The 15,202-nt window shown below is 50.5% G+C and overlaps 6 protein-coding genes across 6 annotated transcripts; 3 read left to right on the top strand and 3 right to left on the bottom strand.

Annotated features, from left to right (window-relative positions):
* Positions 1-635: 635 nt before the first annotated feature.
* Positions 636-3,280, top strand: BDQ94DRAFT_170280 (uncharacterized protein; the record flags this gene model as incomplete). The annotated part of the gene is made up of 5 exons (XM_026771455.1): positions 636-786; positions 862-1,071; positions 1,140-1,710; positions 1,770-2,398; positions 2,457-3,280. The coding sequence occupies 5 exons, from the start codon at positions 636-638 to the stop codon at positions 3,278-3,280; spliced, it is 2,385 nt and encodes a 794-aa protein (XP_026626717.1).
* Positions 3,281-3,492: 212 nt separating this feature from the next.
* On the bottom strand, positions 3,493-4,230 carry BDQ94DRAFT_32387 (uncharacterized protein). The gene has a single exon (XM_026775493.1). It carries the CDS (start codon positions 4,092-4,094, stop codon positions 3,705-3,707), a length of 390 nt encoding a protein of 129 aa, XP_026626716.1. The 5' UTR covers positions 4,095-4,230; the 3' UTR covers positions 3,493-3,704.
* On the top strand, positions 4,097-4,722 carry BDQ94DRAFT_143588 (uncharacterized protein). Its single transcript, XM_026766273.1, has one exon. It carries the CDS (start codon positions 4,367-4,369, stop codon positions 4,601-4,603), a length of 237 nt encoding a protein of 78 aa, XP_026626715.1. The 5' UTR covers positions 4,097-4,366; the 3' UTR covers positions 4,604-4,722.
* A 731-nt stretch (positions 4,723-5,453) lies between these two features.
* Positions 5,454-6,965, bottom strand: BDQ94DRAFT_143586 (8-oxoguanine glycosylase OGG1). The gene is made up of 3 exons (XM_026766272.1): positions 6,822-6,965; positions 6,006-6,748; positions 5,454-5,942 (listed from the first exon to the last, which is right to left on the bottom strand). The coding sequence occupies exons 1-3, from the start codon at positions 6,914-6,916 to the stop codon at positions 5,527-5,529; spliced, it is 1,254 nt and encodes a 417-aa protein (XP_026626714.1). The 5' UTR covers positions 6,917-6,965; the 3' UTR covers positions 5,454-5,526.
* A 143-nt stretch (positions 6,966-7,108) lies between these two features.
* On the top strand, positions 7,109-9,628 carry BDQ94DRAFT_143584 (splicing factor u2af large subunit). Its single transcript, XM_026766271.1, has 7 exons — positions 7,109-7,311; positions 7,374-7,399; positions 7,458-8,004; positions 8,062-8,675; positions 8,722-8,983; positions 9,033-9,244; positions 9,301-9,628. The coding sequence occupies exons 1-7, from the start codon at positions 7,284-7,286 to the stop codon at positions 9,325-9,327; spliced, it is 1,716 nt and encodes a 571-aa protein (XP_026626713.1). The 5' UTR covers positions 7,109-7,283; the 3' UTR covers positions 9,328-9,628.
* Positions 9,629-12,793: 3,165 nt separating this feature from the next.
* Positions 12,794-14,986, bottom strand: gprM. The gene is made up of 5 exons (XM_026766270.1): positions 14,706-14,986; positions 14,543-14,638; positions 14,320-14,474; positions 14,128-14,266; positions 12,794-14,071 (listed from the first exon to the last, which is right to left on the bottom strand). The coding sequence occupies exons 1-5, from the start codon at positions 14,779-14,781 to the stop codon at positions 13,038-13,040; spliced, it is 1,500 nt and encodes a 499-aa protein (XP_026626712.1). The 5' UTR covers positions 14,782-14,986; the 3' UTR covers positions 12,794-13,037.
* Between the last annotated feature and the right edge of the window lie 216 nt (positions 14,987-15,202).

Genomic DNA, 15,202 nt, shown 5'->3' with positions numbered 1-15,202 from the left:
CACTTTTGGGAATTTTCCCCGCAAGACCACCGGAGCAACAAAACTGCGGGCAACGGAATTGGGCCAGACTCTCTCCCCCAAGCAGAGAGTATTTGGAGTCTCCAGCTGGAAACTAAACTAGACAGACACTAAAGCCCCCCCGCTTTTCTTTTTCGCCCGCTTGCTTGCTTTTCTCTTCCCCCGTCCCGCTCTGTTGGTCGATGGGAAAAGGAAAAGGAAAAGGAAGAAAAAAAGGGAAGGGCAGAAAAAGCGGATGCAGTGAGCTTTGAAGCCGTTCTTTTTTTTCTGCGCCTCTCCTTTTCGCGCCTCTTTTGCTGCCTTGCGATCGTCCCCCGTTCAGCCTCCTTCGTCCTCCCTTCGTCTCTCTCGCGCCCTTCCTTCTCTTCTCTTTCCCCAGATAATCGCTCTCCGCCTCGGTTGTCGGGCCTAGTCGACTTTAGGGCGCTTTCGGGCCAGTCTCGCTGGCTGACCTCGACTTGCTCACCTCTCTCTCATTTACCTCACCCAGAGTTGTTGTTATCGTCGGTTCCCCACTGAGCTCTTTCGGATGCTGCAGCTCACCTGCCAGCGGTCCCAACCGGTATGCGATCCCGCACAGGCTGGTACGTCCAACAATAAGACATCACTCCCTCCCCATGTCATATGTGTTGGGAGATCGGGAACACCCGCCCCGACCTCCTAGCAACAATCACCTTGTCCTTCTGCTTCTGGCATGTCAAGACACTGACTGTTGGGCCCTCTGCCACACCTACCGCAGCCTGACGTGTCGTACCCGGAAACTCAAATGTAGGTCTACAACCTTGCTTACCATCCCTGCGCTGGGCGGAGATTACAGATGCTAAGAAAAGGTGCTGGGCCTAGGTGACGAGCAGAAACCCGAATGCTCACAGTGTCGTAAAGGCGGCAGGGTTTGTCGCCCCAGCGAGGGGATCGTTTTCCGCCATCAGCAAAATGCCTCGATGAACAAGGACCTGAGCGATGCCGCTACCGGCCGTGGCACTCTGAAGGGGTTCTACTCGTATAAGAATACCTTTGACAAGGACAGTGTCTGGCTCGACATCCCAAAGCATGGTATGGACAAGGAAACCATCCCCGCTGTGAGTCTTGTTAATCTGACAGGTGCTCTGTCTTCCCTGTAGTCATCTTCGTCGATAACTCGGATCCTTATGCGGAAGACCTTGAAGCTGCCCTGGGAGAGTCCGAAGCCGCCATTTTGGCCGCAAACTCTCATGCGCGTGCTTGGAGTGCTCAGCGCACTTCGTCCGCTGACGGCGAGACCCATGGCTTGGAGACCCTTTCCACGGTGGCAACCACCGATCGCCTTTCTTATCCTCCCTTGAGCATTGATCAACAGTCCATCCCGTCAACAGACCACAGCATACCTTATAATAATGTCCCATCTACAGCATCTTCAGATACTCCAAGCCAGATGCGCGGCGTCATCGCACCTCAGATCTCTCCCTCTCTCTCGATGTCCTCCAACAATACCAATAATAATAATATCAACTTTCTTCTTAATCCTTCACAATCACGGTCTCCGCCTGTGGATCCCAGTCTTCAGCATGCACCAGAGCGTAGGAGCTCATCATTGACCGCCAGGCCACCAGTGCCGCGAGCCACGTCCGGCGATTCGAAGTCGGAGGCACCCGCAGAAACGGACCACGAGGTTGCATATCTCCTAAGACATTTTTCAGAGGCACCAGGACTTTGGTAGGTCACCAAACCACCACCACCACCCGGCTGAACATTGTTGATGAGATGGATGATAGGATGGATCTGTTCGATTTAGGAACCTATTTCGCATCGTCCGTGCCGGTTAGAGCTCTCCGAAATCCATTGTTGAAATACGCCGCCTGTGCGTATGCTGCGAAGCAACTGGGTCGTGTTAAAGGAACACAGGTGACAACCGGTGGTGTCTATTCTAGGCATCTCTCCAACAACGTAGATTGGTCCTGGTCTGGCGCCAAGTATTATGAAAAGGCCATCCAACTCCTAATGAAAGAATTGCAACCTGATAAAGGACCTCCGCCGCTGAGTACCCCAGAGGCGTTTGGGCAGTGGCAGGCTGCTGAGTTGTGCGAAGACCAAGAAAACCCTCGCAAACGCCGTCGCCGTTACTCGGACAGTCGGTTCTCGAAAGGGGTCCATTCAGATGAAATTCTTGCTGCCACAGCCATACTATCTGTATATGAGTTTTTAGATGCCACAGGTCCGGCGTGGAATCGTCACCTGAGCGGCGTGAAGTCCTTGTTGGATGTAGCGGAGGTGGGAATGATGCCAGTCGAACAGCGCCATTCCCCCGGGGGAACACCGTTGCAACAAACCAAGGTTCCGGGGCTCTCGAAGGCGAGAAAGGCGACCTTCTGGAACTTTGCACGACAAGACTACCTAGCTGCCTGTGAGTGCATTTATGACCTGCAACAAACGCCCTTAAATGTGCTAACTGGGTTTCATAGTCATCAATGAGAGCCAGACAAGGTTGAACACGGACGATCTGGTTTTGTGGACTGAGGCGGGTCTCCAAATCGACAACATGGGCTTTGTACGCTCCAGTAATGCGACTGCAATAGGCTATCCAGACGGCGAAGAACCCATAAAGGAAGATCTGGTTTCGAATGGTCTCGTTTGGATTCTCTCAAAGATCGTTAACTTTATCAATGCTGGTGATAACGTCCAGTTGAACCACCCTGGCTCGATGGGGACGGGTCCTCTGGGCCTTTCGCAGCAGGTTTTGCTGGAGCGATGGTACCGCCTGGAAGCTGAGCTCGATGCCTGGTACAATGGACTTCCTGAGACGTTCCAGCCGTGTGCCCGGGTTGACCTGTCCAAATTACCTCAGAATAAGGATAACCCGAAGTTTGACGCTGGCTCGCTGTCCGAAATATGGTATAGCCTACCCCTGTGCTCCTCGGCGATGCAGCATTATCATATGGCTCGTATCCTCCTTCTCATAAATAAGCCACATGAGTCCACCAGCAGAAGGAGCACCATCGCTGATAGGCTTAATTCATATCGCTCGATCGAGAGTGATATTCGATTTCACAGCCGGGAAATTGTGGGGATTGCGTTGGCTTGTCCAACTGGCGCGGTCCGCATCAATTCCCTCCAGCCGCTGTTTGTTAGTGGTCAGTGCCTGACGGAACCCGGAGAACGGCGGACAGTCCTTGCTTTGCTTCATGGAATCGAAGCGGAACTCGGCTGGGCAACCGAGTATCGTGTAAACCAGTTGCTCAGAGAATGGGGCTGGAACGAGGATGCTGCGAATGCGAGCGTCCCGTGAGGCCTCAAGAGGCAAGACAATGCCATGAGTAATGGTGCTCGTCTCTGAGACATTCGTTTCAACCAGTCATGAGCCACACCTAAGCATACTTGCTTCAGGCCTCGCGATTCTCGCCATCACCGTCCATTCAAGTGGAACGAGTCATTTCAAGTCGACGCCAGCGGGACTTGTAAATATGCGGACCTGCTACATCGACCGCCGCCTAGGACCTGAGACATAATTCAGCCTGTCCCAGGCAGGCCAACCCGGAATGGGTTGCATATATGCGCATCTGTTTTGAGAATCAGCCTGTTGATTTTGAATGATACCAATGTGTTTTGTGATTTGAACCCATACCGTTGTACCCAGAAACTGCATGAATGCTAATGCCAGGGAGGAGGCAAGAACGAGGCACCTCTCACTCACTCACTATTATGACTTCTTTTCACATCGTGGATATGTGTTTTCCTTCTTGTATCATGAGTCTGTTCCCGAGCCACATGTTGGCGGTTAGTACGGAGTAGCCATCGAGACAATATGACCCCTCTAGCCCATAAGGACACAGCCAACCTAGGAGTAGGAAGACGGGAAGAAGCTCGAGCGCAGAGGTGGGCAGCAGAAGAAAAGCAGCTAAGAAAGAGGCCGAGGGCCCTGAGCCTCGAAATTTGCGCCTGGGAATTGATTCGCCGTCAGACACTCGGCAGAGTTGCCTGCACCTTCCACATCTGGCAGCTGCAACATCGGGATGCACGTGCCGCCGTTCAGCTTCCCGCCTCCTGATGGAGTCGCTCACTTTCCTCTTCCCACCACGGAGAACTAAGCTCTCCCTCTCCATCACACCACATCATTGGAGCTTCATACCCCTCGAAAACTGGAGATCGAAAACAACCGACCATCCATCCACACCTCCCTTCCATCGACTCATTATCCTAGCAGGTGTGGATTTTCCTCGTGAAACTCTGCACACATATCGGCAACACCTTCAGGCCTGCTAATGATCGCCATGGTCGTCACGGAAGGTTAACCGACCATCAATTTGCCCCGCGACCCTCTTCTTCTTTTTCTGCTCTTAATTCAAAGTTCAGACATCTATCGTCATTATCGTGAATGATCTTCGCCTTGTTCCTTGGTTGCGTTGCGGCCCTTGCCCACTTTTTCCCCTCTTCCTCCTCCGCCCATCATCTTGCAGATATACAAGGGAATGGTGTGGAACAGGCACACACACACACTCTCTCTTCAGTTCCGACCATCCCGATTCTCACCGCAACCCTATTGATCTACTTTCCGTACTCCATACTACACAGCAAGGTAGAAATTATTCTTGTTGATATCGTCACGATTTAACTACCAAGTAAGAAGTATCACCGATTATACCCGGCGTGCAGGAAAGTGTTCCGACCGGCTAAGCTAGCTGGCTTGGTTTCCTGTGTCAAGGGGACTGATTCGCTGGCCTTGTGGAGTAGGTTGTTGGCTTAGTGTAGCTTAGTTGTTGGCCTACTTGCCTTACTAGATAGACACGGAGTAGATACCTTGTATTCTGCAGCAGTTGCGATATTAATTTGATTCTGCACACTTTAACCTACGGAGTACTTGCTCAGTAGACCAAGTAGTAATCCTGGTTGCTTTCGGGTGAGCGGGATGATCCTAATAGTTACCGTGCCCTACCTAGCCTTTAATTATCTGGAACTAAATACTTCCTGTATAACCTAACCAACTACTCCGTACCTACTCCGTAATCCATTTTTATATAGTAATTAGATTCCCCAGACGGGAAAGTCATACCTCCCGTAGATATCCACATCCGAATCTGTCGGATAGCCCAAAGGAGTAATCCGAAGCAAGAGTAGTAGTACATAGTAATAGTAGGCATCTTGGAACACCATCCAAGAATTCAAGGATCCGGTTCGGGCTGCTTGATGATCCTTGGTGGGTTCGGTTTGTTTTATGTGGTGAGGGGTAAATGCAAGTATCTGAGACAGTGTGGTAGTGGTGTCACGTGTATTATGGGAATCAACTGTAGATACGACTTAGTACTTACTGTTGCCTTTGGGGGAACTTGGTTGATGTTGTTTCATTTGGGACTTTTGACTGTGTACTGAGACATTGTAGATTGGTCCACACTTCTGCTGCAGTCGGGTTTCTTTTCTGGTTTTGGTTTGCTATCAGTGGTAAAAGAGGATGGATATAGCATGTAGCATGGATTTGAATTGGAGTATGGTCTATGATGATATTAAGTAAGAGTGGTGGTATTATACAGAGTATAAAAATCATTTCTTGCGAAGTCGCTTCGACATCCTCCTTGTCGTCGTTGTCTGTGACGCTTGTACGATGGTGTTCATCAGCTTCTCCTTCTCTTTAGTTTCATCTTCTTCTTCAGCCTTCACCCCCTCCTCATCTATAGGTCTCTTGGTAGGCACCGCAATCGCCGTAATGACCTTTGTCTCCACCTCGACACCCTCCTTGTCATCCTTCTCTACCTTCACATCCACCTTCTTCGACGTGGTAGCAGCCAATCGATCCGAAAAGGTCCTCAGATCAGCCGTGAACAGCACACTATGCGCCCACCCCGCTTCTTTGCCCCAGAGCTTGCGGAAATGGTTTCCCACGGCATCATAAGTAACCTTCGTCAGGGACTTATTACCGCCCTTTCCAAACTTGTAGTCTCTCTGCGCGATTTGCCAGACTAAAACAAAGACCATTAGCAATCAAATGTGACGTGACAAAGGGAGCAACCGAGGTAACAAACCATGCGTATCAACCGGAACCGCCTCCCCCCATCCCAGCCCCATCAAGCACACGCAATCAGCGACCTTCGGCCCAACCCCCTGCAACTCAAGCAACTTCTCATGTGCCTCGCGATACCCTTCCCTCCCCTCGGGTTTCATCTCACCCGCCGGTGCAGCTTCCACCCCCCAAGCCGGACACTCTGGGTTACATAACGAATCCAACCACCCGCTCTCTCGCTCCTTGGCCACCATCACCGCCGTCTGATAGATATATTTGGCACGGTACCCGAACCCCAACCCGCGCAGCTTACCCTCCACGTCGTGAGCGGTGAGGGCATCTGGAGCCGGGAAACCGTGATAGGCGCGGCCATTGATGGACGCAATGAAGGGACCGTAGTTTAGGCAGAGCTTCTCGACCATCTGCGAGATGCGCGCGATGTTGTTGTTGCTGCTGCAGATGAAGGAGATCAGGGCTTCCCAGGCATCTTGGCGCAGGATGCGGATGCCGGTGAATTGGGGGGCTTTCTTGCGGAAATTGGGGTCTTGGGCGGACCATTCGGTGTAGAGGGAGGTGAGGTTGGCGGAGAGGTTGAAGTAGTGGGTTAGGAGGGAGAGGGTGGTGTCGTCGTCATTTATTTTGGGTTTGGGGGTTTGGGTGGTGCGGTAGGTTCGGTAGTAGAGGTGAGTTGGGTCTTGTTTTAGAGAGAGGAGACGGCCGTGGAGAACGCAGCGCCATTCGTCTGTGTCGGAGACATTGTGCCATCTGTAGATGATAGGGAGTTTGGTTAGATTGCATGTCCGGGGAAGACGAGGAGGGTACTTGCGGTTATTGTTACCGAAAAGATTGACCACAGCGGAGGGTGGTGTTGATGCAGAGCTCATTGAGGCTCACGGGCAACTTGCGCCATTCTGAAAAGGCGCCGACAGTCATTATGCGAGTGAATTGAAAATCTATCAACTTGTCGCTGAGGAAGGCGAATGTGAAAGCACGATAAATCGCGATAAGTTGATTCTGCCAGGAAGATTGGCTGACACAGCAGGCGGTCAGGACTCCGCAGACAGGAGGCGCTAACCAATTCGGACGGGAGTGTCGCCGATCGTCACCTGCGAGTTTTCCCTCCAGCGCAGCTCTTACTTTCTCCCCGATCACCCTGCTTCTATCCTTCGCTGCCATCGAGCTTGCCTTTCGGAGTGTCTGATCGTGTTGGATCTCTCTCCGACAATTATTCGCTGTCCATCCCTTTCGTCACGTGGAACGGGAAAATAAGAGCCAAAGAAATATTGCCGGAGCTTTCAGTATGAACGGCGATACGTACACGTCCAGAGGTAAGCTTTATCGTCACCATACCATTTACTACCGAGTAGGGTGGCTAACAGAAATGTCGCAGATTCTGGTCGCCCTAGAGACTACTACGTGAGTGAAATTCGAACAAGGGTGTGTCTGCCCGGAGCTAACTGGAGTGAAACGATAGCGCGAAGAGCGTCGCGAGCGCGGCGGCGACAGAGCAGAGAGAGGAGAAAGAAGACGGTCGAGGTCCCCCCACTACAGTTCCAGAAGCTCCCGACGCGAATATGAGGTAGATTCGTATTCGTCCAGCCGCGACTACCGCGCCAGAGAACGCGAGGACCGTTATTCTAGCCGCAGAGACGACCGGGAATGGGATCGGGATCGCGGCGACCGCGGTGATCGCGGTGATCGCCGACGCAGAGAGTACGAAGATAGACCTTCCCGCCGCGAAAGGGGAGACAGAGATCTGTTCGAGGATAGACCCCGACGGGAAGGCAGGGGTGACCGCGAGCGTGAGCGTGGAGAGCGTGGAGAGCGTGGAGGGCGTGGAGATCGCGAACGCGGCGAGCGAGGGGAGCGGAGACGGAGTGCGTCGCCTCCTCGAAAGAGAGAGGCCACACCCGACCTCACAGATATCGTGTCGGTATTGGATCGGAAACGTCGCTTGACGCAGTGGGATATCAAGCCTCCGGGCTATGAGAATGTTACTGCCGAGCAGGCGAAGCTGTCAGGTAAGACAAATTGTCTTTTCGTTTGGTATCTTTGTAGTCTAATGTGATCTTTCACAGGCATGTTCCCTCTCCCTGGAGCCCCCCGACAGCAGCCGATGGACCCCAGCCGCCTTCAAGCGTTCATGAACCAGCCCGCCGGTGGCAACGCGGACACGTCTACCCTCAAGCCTTCCAACTCTCGCCAGGCCAAGCGTCTCTTTGTCTACAACATTCCCGAAAGTGTCACCGGCGAGACCCTTTTGGCCTTCTTCAACGTCCAACTCAACGGTCTCAATGTTATCCAGAGTGTGGATCCTTGTATCTCGGCCCAGGTGGCCCAAGACCATACTTTCGCCCTGCTCGAATTCAAGTCGCCCAATGACGCTACGGTTGCACTTGCTTTCGACGGAATAGTGATGGAGGAACACGAAGCTGCTGGCAACGGTGCCGCTAATGGTGCCGCTCAGGGCTTGGAAGTTCGGCGACCCAAGGATTACATTGTCCCTGGTGGAGCAGAGCAGGAATACCAGGAAGGCGTGCTGCTGAACGAGGTTCCTGACTCTCCCAACAAGATCTGCGTGTCCAACATTCCCCACTACATCCCCGAAGAGCCGGTAACAATGCTTCTGAAGTCGTTCGGAGAACTTAAGTCGTTTGTTTTGGTGAAGGACAGTTCTACGGAGGAGTCTAGGGTAGGTTCCTATCAAATGACTCCTGGAAGTGTACTGACATGAATAGGGCATTGCGTTCTGCGAGTATGCCGATCCTTCGGCAACAACCATCGCGGTGGAAGGCCTCAATGGAATGGAGCTGGGCGACAGGCACCTCAAGGTTGTGCGCGCCAGTATTGGAATGACCCAGGCTGCAGGCCTTGACATGGGCGTCAATGCGATGTCGATGTTCGCCAAGACGACATCCCAGGACCTGGAGACCAGCCGCGTCCTGCAGTTGCTCAACATGGTGACACCGGAGGAGTTGATGGACCCTGAGGATTATGACGGTAAGTTTGCCTGTATGCATGAGTAGGAGCCTATTGACTAACAGAACAGAAATCTGCGATGACGTACGCGACGAATGCTCCAAGTACGGCACTGTAGTTGAGCTGAAGGTACCCCGTCCGACAGGCGGCAGCCGACAGTCGCCGGGTGTGGGCAAGATTTTCGTCAAGTTTGACACGGTGGAATCGACAACGAATGCTCTGAAGGCGCTTGCGGGCAGGAAGTTCTCGGACCGGACTGTGGTTACAACCTACTTCTCCGAGGTGATATTCTCCCATCCTGATTCAGAAACCTGGCTCAGACTTGCTAACTTGTGCAGGAAAACTTCGACGTCAACGCATGGTAATGTAGGATGGACGGTCTATACACATATCCCATTTTTTCTTTATATCATCTATCTCCTTTGTTCTCTTTCATTGCCACTTCATGACGCGTAATTGATCAAGGCCAACGATGCCTGGGGCAGGCGATGCAACAATCTGTACTGGAAGTTAAGTTATGGAGAAGGGGGAGTGAAACAGTGGTGGTTGAGATGCGCTCTCTAGTACTGCAGGGGTTACGATGTACCATAGCGAATGAACTTGGATCTTGACATGCTTCAGGTAGATGCTTTGGAGGTACTTGAATACCACCGTAAATCATTCGATACATTCGCATACCACACGTTTACGAGTTTGTCGTAAACCATCACATCACTGTCACCGTCATCATCACTATCACAACCTCGAGTTCATCTAAAAGTATCTAGTTTACATCTACCGTGAAAAGAAGCATGCTAGACAGGTATTTGTGGCGAAGCTGAAGTGGCAAAGAGTATGTACAAGGCATGTCAGATAGTATTTCATAGGCTTTCGATGACTGGCTATCTGTGCTAGACAGAAATTCGGGGACGAAGCTGAAGTGACAAGGGATAGAAGGCAGGTTACACAACGTGCAAAGATATTTCAATGATTGGATATTAGAACATGTTTGTTCATATCCATGTAGATACAGTAAATTTCATCGTCTAGGATTTATTGTATAAGTAGGTAGTTATTCACCCATCAAAGCTAACTCAATTTTATTGCAGTCTCTACCACTTCGGTACTTGACCTGAATAAGCCGTGGCTATACAACTACCAGCCAAGATGGTCTGACTTGCTCACGCTTTTGTTTCTCTAGTACTTTCGCTGCCATGTACCTTGGCAGATATCCAGATACCCCAATGGTATTAACCCCATGCCACACAAATTTAGTATACTCATTACTGATGGTATATACAGGTTACTCTTTACAAAGACATATACTTTACGAGGGAGACAGTGTCTAAATCCCCGCGGATTATGTCTGCTATTGTCTCGACCAGTTCCAGCCCGACCTGTAAGTCAACCTTGCGAGATATATAACCCGCTAAGAATAAAATAAACATGTCTAATCTTAAGAAGGACGGACCAGGTTTTGTCTATCAGAATTCCTGATGGTGTGCGATGCTGTCTGACGGAGTAAGTTTCGAATAATTAATAATCTTGCAATGAAGCTAACATAGACAAGATGGAAATGTGAGAGTATCTTCGTCGCCCCTCAAACAAAAATTATAAATGCTCCTGGACTGGGAAATCTTTATAACATTGATTTTAATGATAAGCTGGAGAAGATTGATTGTTTCTACAAAGGAGAGCAGCTTTCCATATTCGATGGGCACAGGTCCGTCCGATGTTACTGAGGTGTTGCAGAACGCCTAAGGTCACGGTCGATGAGTCCAGGTGCTTGTTTCTGCAACTGGTTGCTTGAGTATATGGATTGACCGTCACCGTGATGCTTGAGCTGCGGTTTTGGTTGGTTGGTTCGAGAATGTATTAGATAGTTTGATGGCTTGTCCTGAAATCGTGAGATGAGAGGATACTAGTGTCAAATATCAATAGAGTGTCAGTCTGATTATATAATTGCTATGGTTTGAATCATATAACCGGGTATAAAGTGATTAGTATGTGTCGATAAATTAGATTACCAGGTAGGTTGATAAATTAGCCTTCTATATACCCCGGAGTACTAGCTACTAAGGTATATATACTTACCCTTGGCGAGTACATTGTTCAGCTACAGTTATTAACCTATAACTAAGTAACCTTCAAATCACTCGTCACCTATTGCTCTATCTATTACCGTTTAGAACCCACCCCCAATATTATTTCCCATCATGCAATAAGCCTGGAATGAACTACTTGCCGAACCCAATCACATATTCTGCTAACACTAGTAAGTGTTCCTCGGCACATACATTCCCCATGCATGCATGCAGACAGACAGAAGCCGAGGACGATCGATTTCCTAGTAGATTGAACCCCGAGTGATGATCACTCTGGTCCCCGATGGTTTAGCCTAGTTCTAGCAGACAACTGGGTAATTATTTACTTAGTAGTTACCCGCCGTTGACCCCACATGTTGATATAGGAACGGGCGAGCAGTTATCAATCAGTGAGGTATACACATAGTACTAGCATCCCTCTCCCCATCATACACACTCACAGGGCGGGCGAGCGAGCGAGCGAGAGTAATTCATATACGGGTTATATTCAAAAATTAAATTACTCATATGCCCAATTACTCGCACTAGAAACATCCTACGATAGTAAAATGACAGACAAGCACTACTCACGCCACAACCAGCCCTCAACTAGATCAAAATACTCCCATGGATCACTACTAAAATGCCTCGTGGTAGTTCTGCTCCTCGGCTTTAATATACACTAGGTCTGTGCGTCAGGGAAGGATCTCTCATCCGTTACTACCCTTCTGCTCGGCTGGAACGGAGTACTCCGCCTAGTTAGTAGTAGTAGAATAGAGAATAGTCTGGCCCAATTCCCCGCGAGGGAAATACTATATCGAGCGTTATTAAGTAAGGTATAGGTAGGTAGGTAAACAGTAAGCACGTATGTCCGTTTACTAGTATTTCTCCTAATTTATAAAAGATACATGCGATAATCATGCCGGTGGTAGTGGGATACATTATAGCCACTCGAAACTAAAGGACTGAAATCAATCTACGTTCCACAGAATACTTTGCCAACTAAATATTGAAAGAGATAAGTGAATACGAAAAGTAGAACCCCCCAAAAAGACAGATAATAGACCCCCTGTAGGCACCTAGCACGGGGATGACTACCTAATCGGTTTAGTATATACCAGGGTGTAGTAACTATCCCTCCATCCATCCCATCCATCCATCCGATGCCGGACTGCCGTGCCATCAATTTTGCAAACTCCGAGGACATCAATCTATAGTGTGCTTGGACATCCTGCCTCGGCTTTCATAAAACCCAATTCCAATTCTAACGTTCATGTCCGTGCCAGCACCCTACAACAAGAAACAGATACTCTAAGCCTCGGTGATCCATTGATCAAGTGAAAAGAAAAGCATGCATATGCAAAGCAAGGGTTAGTGAACAGACAGAACTAAAGCAGAGAAGATAGTCCAGTCATGTCACCGAGCAATACTACCTGCCTGGAAAAAAAAAGAGGGGAAAAGAGGCCAAGAGATTCTAGACCGGAGAAAAGAAAAGAACAGAACATAGTGGGTGGCGGTTAGTGGTGGTGCCATCTCCGCTTGTTGCTGACAGGAATCAGCATTAGAATAAGCCCTGCGGGGGTTCATGATGTAACTAAATTGCTAAGTTGGTTAGTAGCAATTAGCCGAAGGATCCTTTCATTATGCTGACTGCCAGACCGTTGGGGGAAGTTAAGGTTTGGGGGTGGACCGGGGGTGTTTAGTATCTTGTACTACTGTGGTGGTATTGAAGGAATGGAGGATTAATTTCCCACTCACTGTAAGATTCATAGAACTTGGATTGATTTGGAGTATTGATGTAGGTGTAATGATTTTTCTCTTCTTTTCTTCTAGTTATGGTGTGGTATTGTATACATACAAACATAAATGCATCAGGGTATATAAAAATCTCAAATCCAGCCGTAAACAGTTAGTAGTTTCACATCATATCACACAATAATAAGATAGAGCAGCTCTTCCATGCGCCCCATGGTAACAAAAGAACCCTTTCACAAAACGCCAATCCCACTGCATCATATGGACCCCTTCTGTGAATGGCTCTTAGCAAACGTAGACTCTGGATCCCATTCGCGCTCCGGGCCACCCTGCGTCGCACTAGGCGGTCTCGGGGACGAGAAACTCATCGAAGGCCGTACATAGCGAGCCTCACGACCATAGTGCTGTCCTCCCGTCGCCTCCGGACTACGGGCGCCCATCGTCCGTGCGGGACTCGGGGACCGCACAACCGGTTCAGGGGTCTTATACGGAGGTAGACTGGAGCCCGAGATCATCTCGTAGGCGCGAGGATCTGGCGTCCTGCGCGCATCAACGGAGACGAACTCATGAGGCGGAGTAACGCGGGCCTTGAAGAACTCGGCCCAGCCGGCGAAGATAGAGGGACGGGCGTAGAGGACGAAGTTCCAGAAGCCGACCGTCGCGAGAAGAATAAGGACAGCGAGGAGGGTAGCTTTGTTCGGGACGATGGCTTCAGCTTCACTGGCGCATTTCTGGATGTTGCCTTGAGTTTCGACGAGACAGGTGAGCCAGGGGGTGGCGAGTTTCATATTAGCGACGGTGCTGGTAAGATGGTTATCCATTTTGATGAAGACGACGGCGAAGAAGATGACGTTGGTGAGGATGACGAGGACTAGGGCGACGCCGCGCCATTGGAGTTGTAGGACACGGCGGATGCGGCGGTAGGCTTGACGGGCAGTGACGGTGCGGACGCTGGCGGAGTAGGAGGGGAGACCGGAGCTGGTGGTGGAGGTTTCCTCGTCGTAGAGGGATTTGACGTAGACGTAGATGCAGTAGACGAGGGTGGCGAATTGGAGGAAGAGGGATGCTCCGCCGAAGGCGACGACAGGCGCCCAGTAGTCCTTGTTGCTGTCGTGGACGTTGATGTGGCAGACGGTGCCGAAGCGGTAGGATACCCCGGTGAGGATTAGCATCTCGGTCAGGCCGACGGCCGGGATACCCCAGCCTAGGATGAGTGCTGTCCACATGAATTTCGGACCGAGCATGATTTCCCAGCAGACTTGGAGGTGGAAGGCGAGTGTGCGGATGAAGCCTGCAGTGGCTGGTTAGTCGTTGTTGGTACTGGTGGTGGATGTTATAGAGGCATACTAAATGTGACGCATACCCAGCCCCCGAAGAGGAGGAGGGCTCCGGTCCAGGCACATGACAGGTCGGTATGCATGTCATTGGGGGTGATTTGGTTGTAGCATTGCTCTGGCTTGACTCCTAGCGGGATGATGAAGGCGATCTGGGGTTGAGTCAGAATACAAGCCAGTTGATTCACGATTGCAATCGACCCACCTCCATACAGCAGATTCCCAGGGTGAAGCAAATGCTCAGATAATGACGATGCGTCCATTTCGGGGGCAGCACGGCGAATGATACCAGGAGAAAGATGCACAGGGGCAATGTAGCGACACCAAGCCAACTAGCGACCTTGGTTTGAGAGATCAATTCTAGTTGCGACAACGTCCTTGTTAGCTAGGGCTTTTCGGACAATTGAGGATGCGTGTGGCAGACATACTTTCGCCATAGGTCCATTCTGCCAATGGACAGGGCAGACAGCAAGAAACTTTGCCATACTCTGTAGTAAGCTCCTCACAAAACCGTCCATCAATGACTGCGACGAAGCACACGATCAGTTTTGTCATCGGCAATTGGGCCCACACTAGCAAGGGATAGCGTACATCCACCTTTCGATGGGAACAATGACTCCTGGAGGAAAGGAGTCGGACAGTATCCAGACAATGTTTCGTTGGCCATGGTGTCAGCCTTTGACGGCTCTCAGAAATCTTCGTGAATGCGCGACGGATGCGATAGAGGCCCGGAGAGGGTCATGTCCTGTCCTCGGGGGCAAACGAGTGGCGGGATTATCAATAATACTAGTGACTGTGCCCGGGCGTGGTTACCCCGCGCAAGAGGCTCACGGCCGTGGAACGATTGATATCAATCGAACAGACAGCCTTGCAATTTATCGCATGATACTAGTAGGAAGAGAGGGGAGCAAGAGACAGGTGGGCGCGGACGGACATGGGGGGGTGGGAAGGCTGATCAGATATACTAACTACGAGCTAGGGCAATGGATGATGTACCGACGACCACAAAGATGGTACCGTCTGGGTACCACTAGAGGATTGGTTGGGGCAATGGCTATGGATTGATAGGAGGCCCGTTCACCACAAGA

This window comes from Aspergillus welwitschiae (genome assembly GCF_003344945.1).
Source record: "Aspergillus welwitschiae strain CBS 139.54b unplaced genomic scaffold BDQ94scaffold_15, whole genome shotgun sequence".
NCBI classification, from domain to species: domain Eukaryota; kingdom Fungi; phylum Ascomycota; class Eurotiomycetes; order Eurotiales; family Aspergillaceae; genus Aspergillus; species Aspergillus welwitschiae.
The sequence above is the reverse complement of the archived record's forward strand: the minus strand, read 5'-3'. Positions and strand labels throughout refer to the sequence as shown.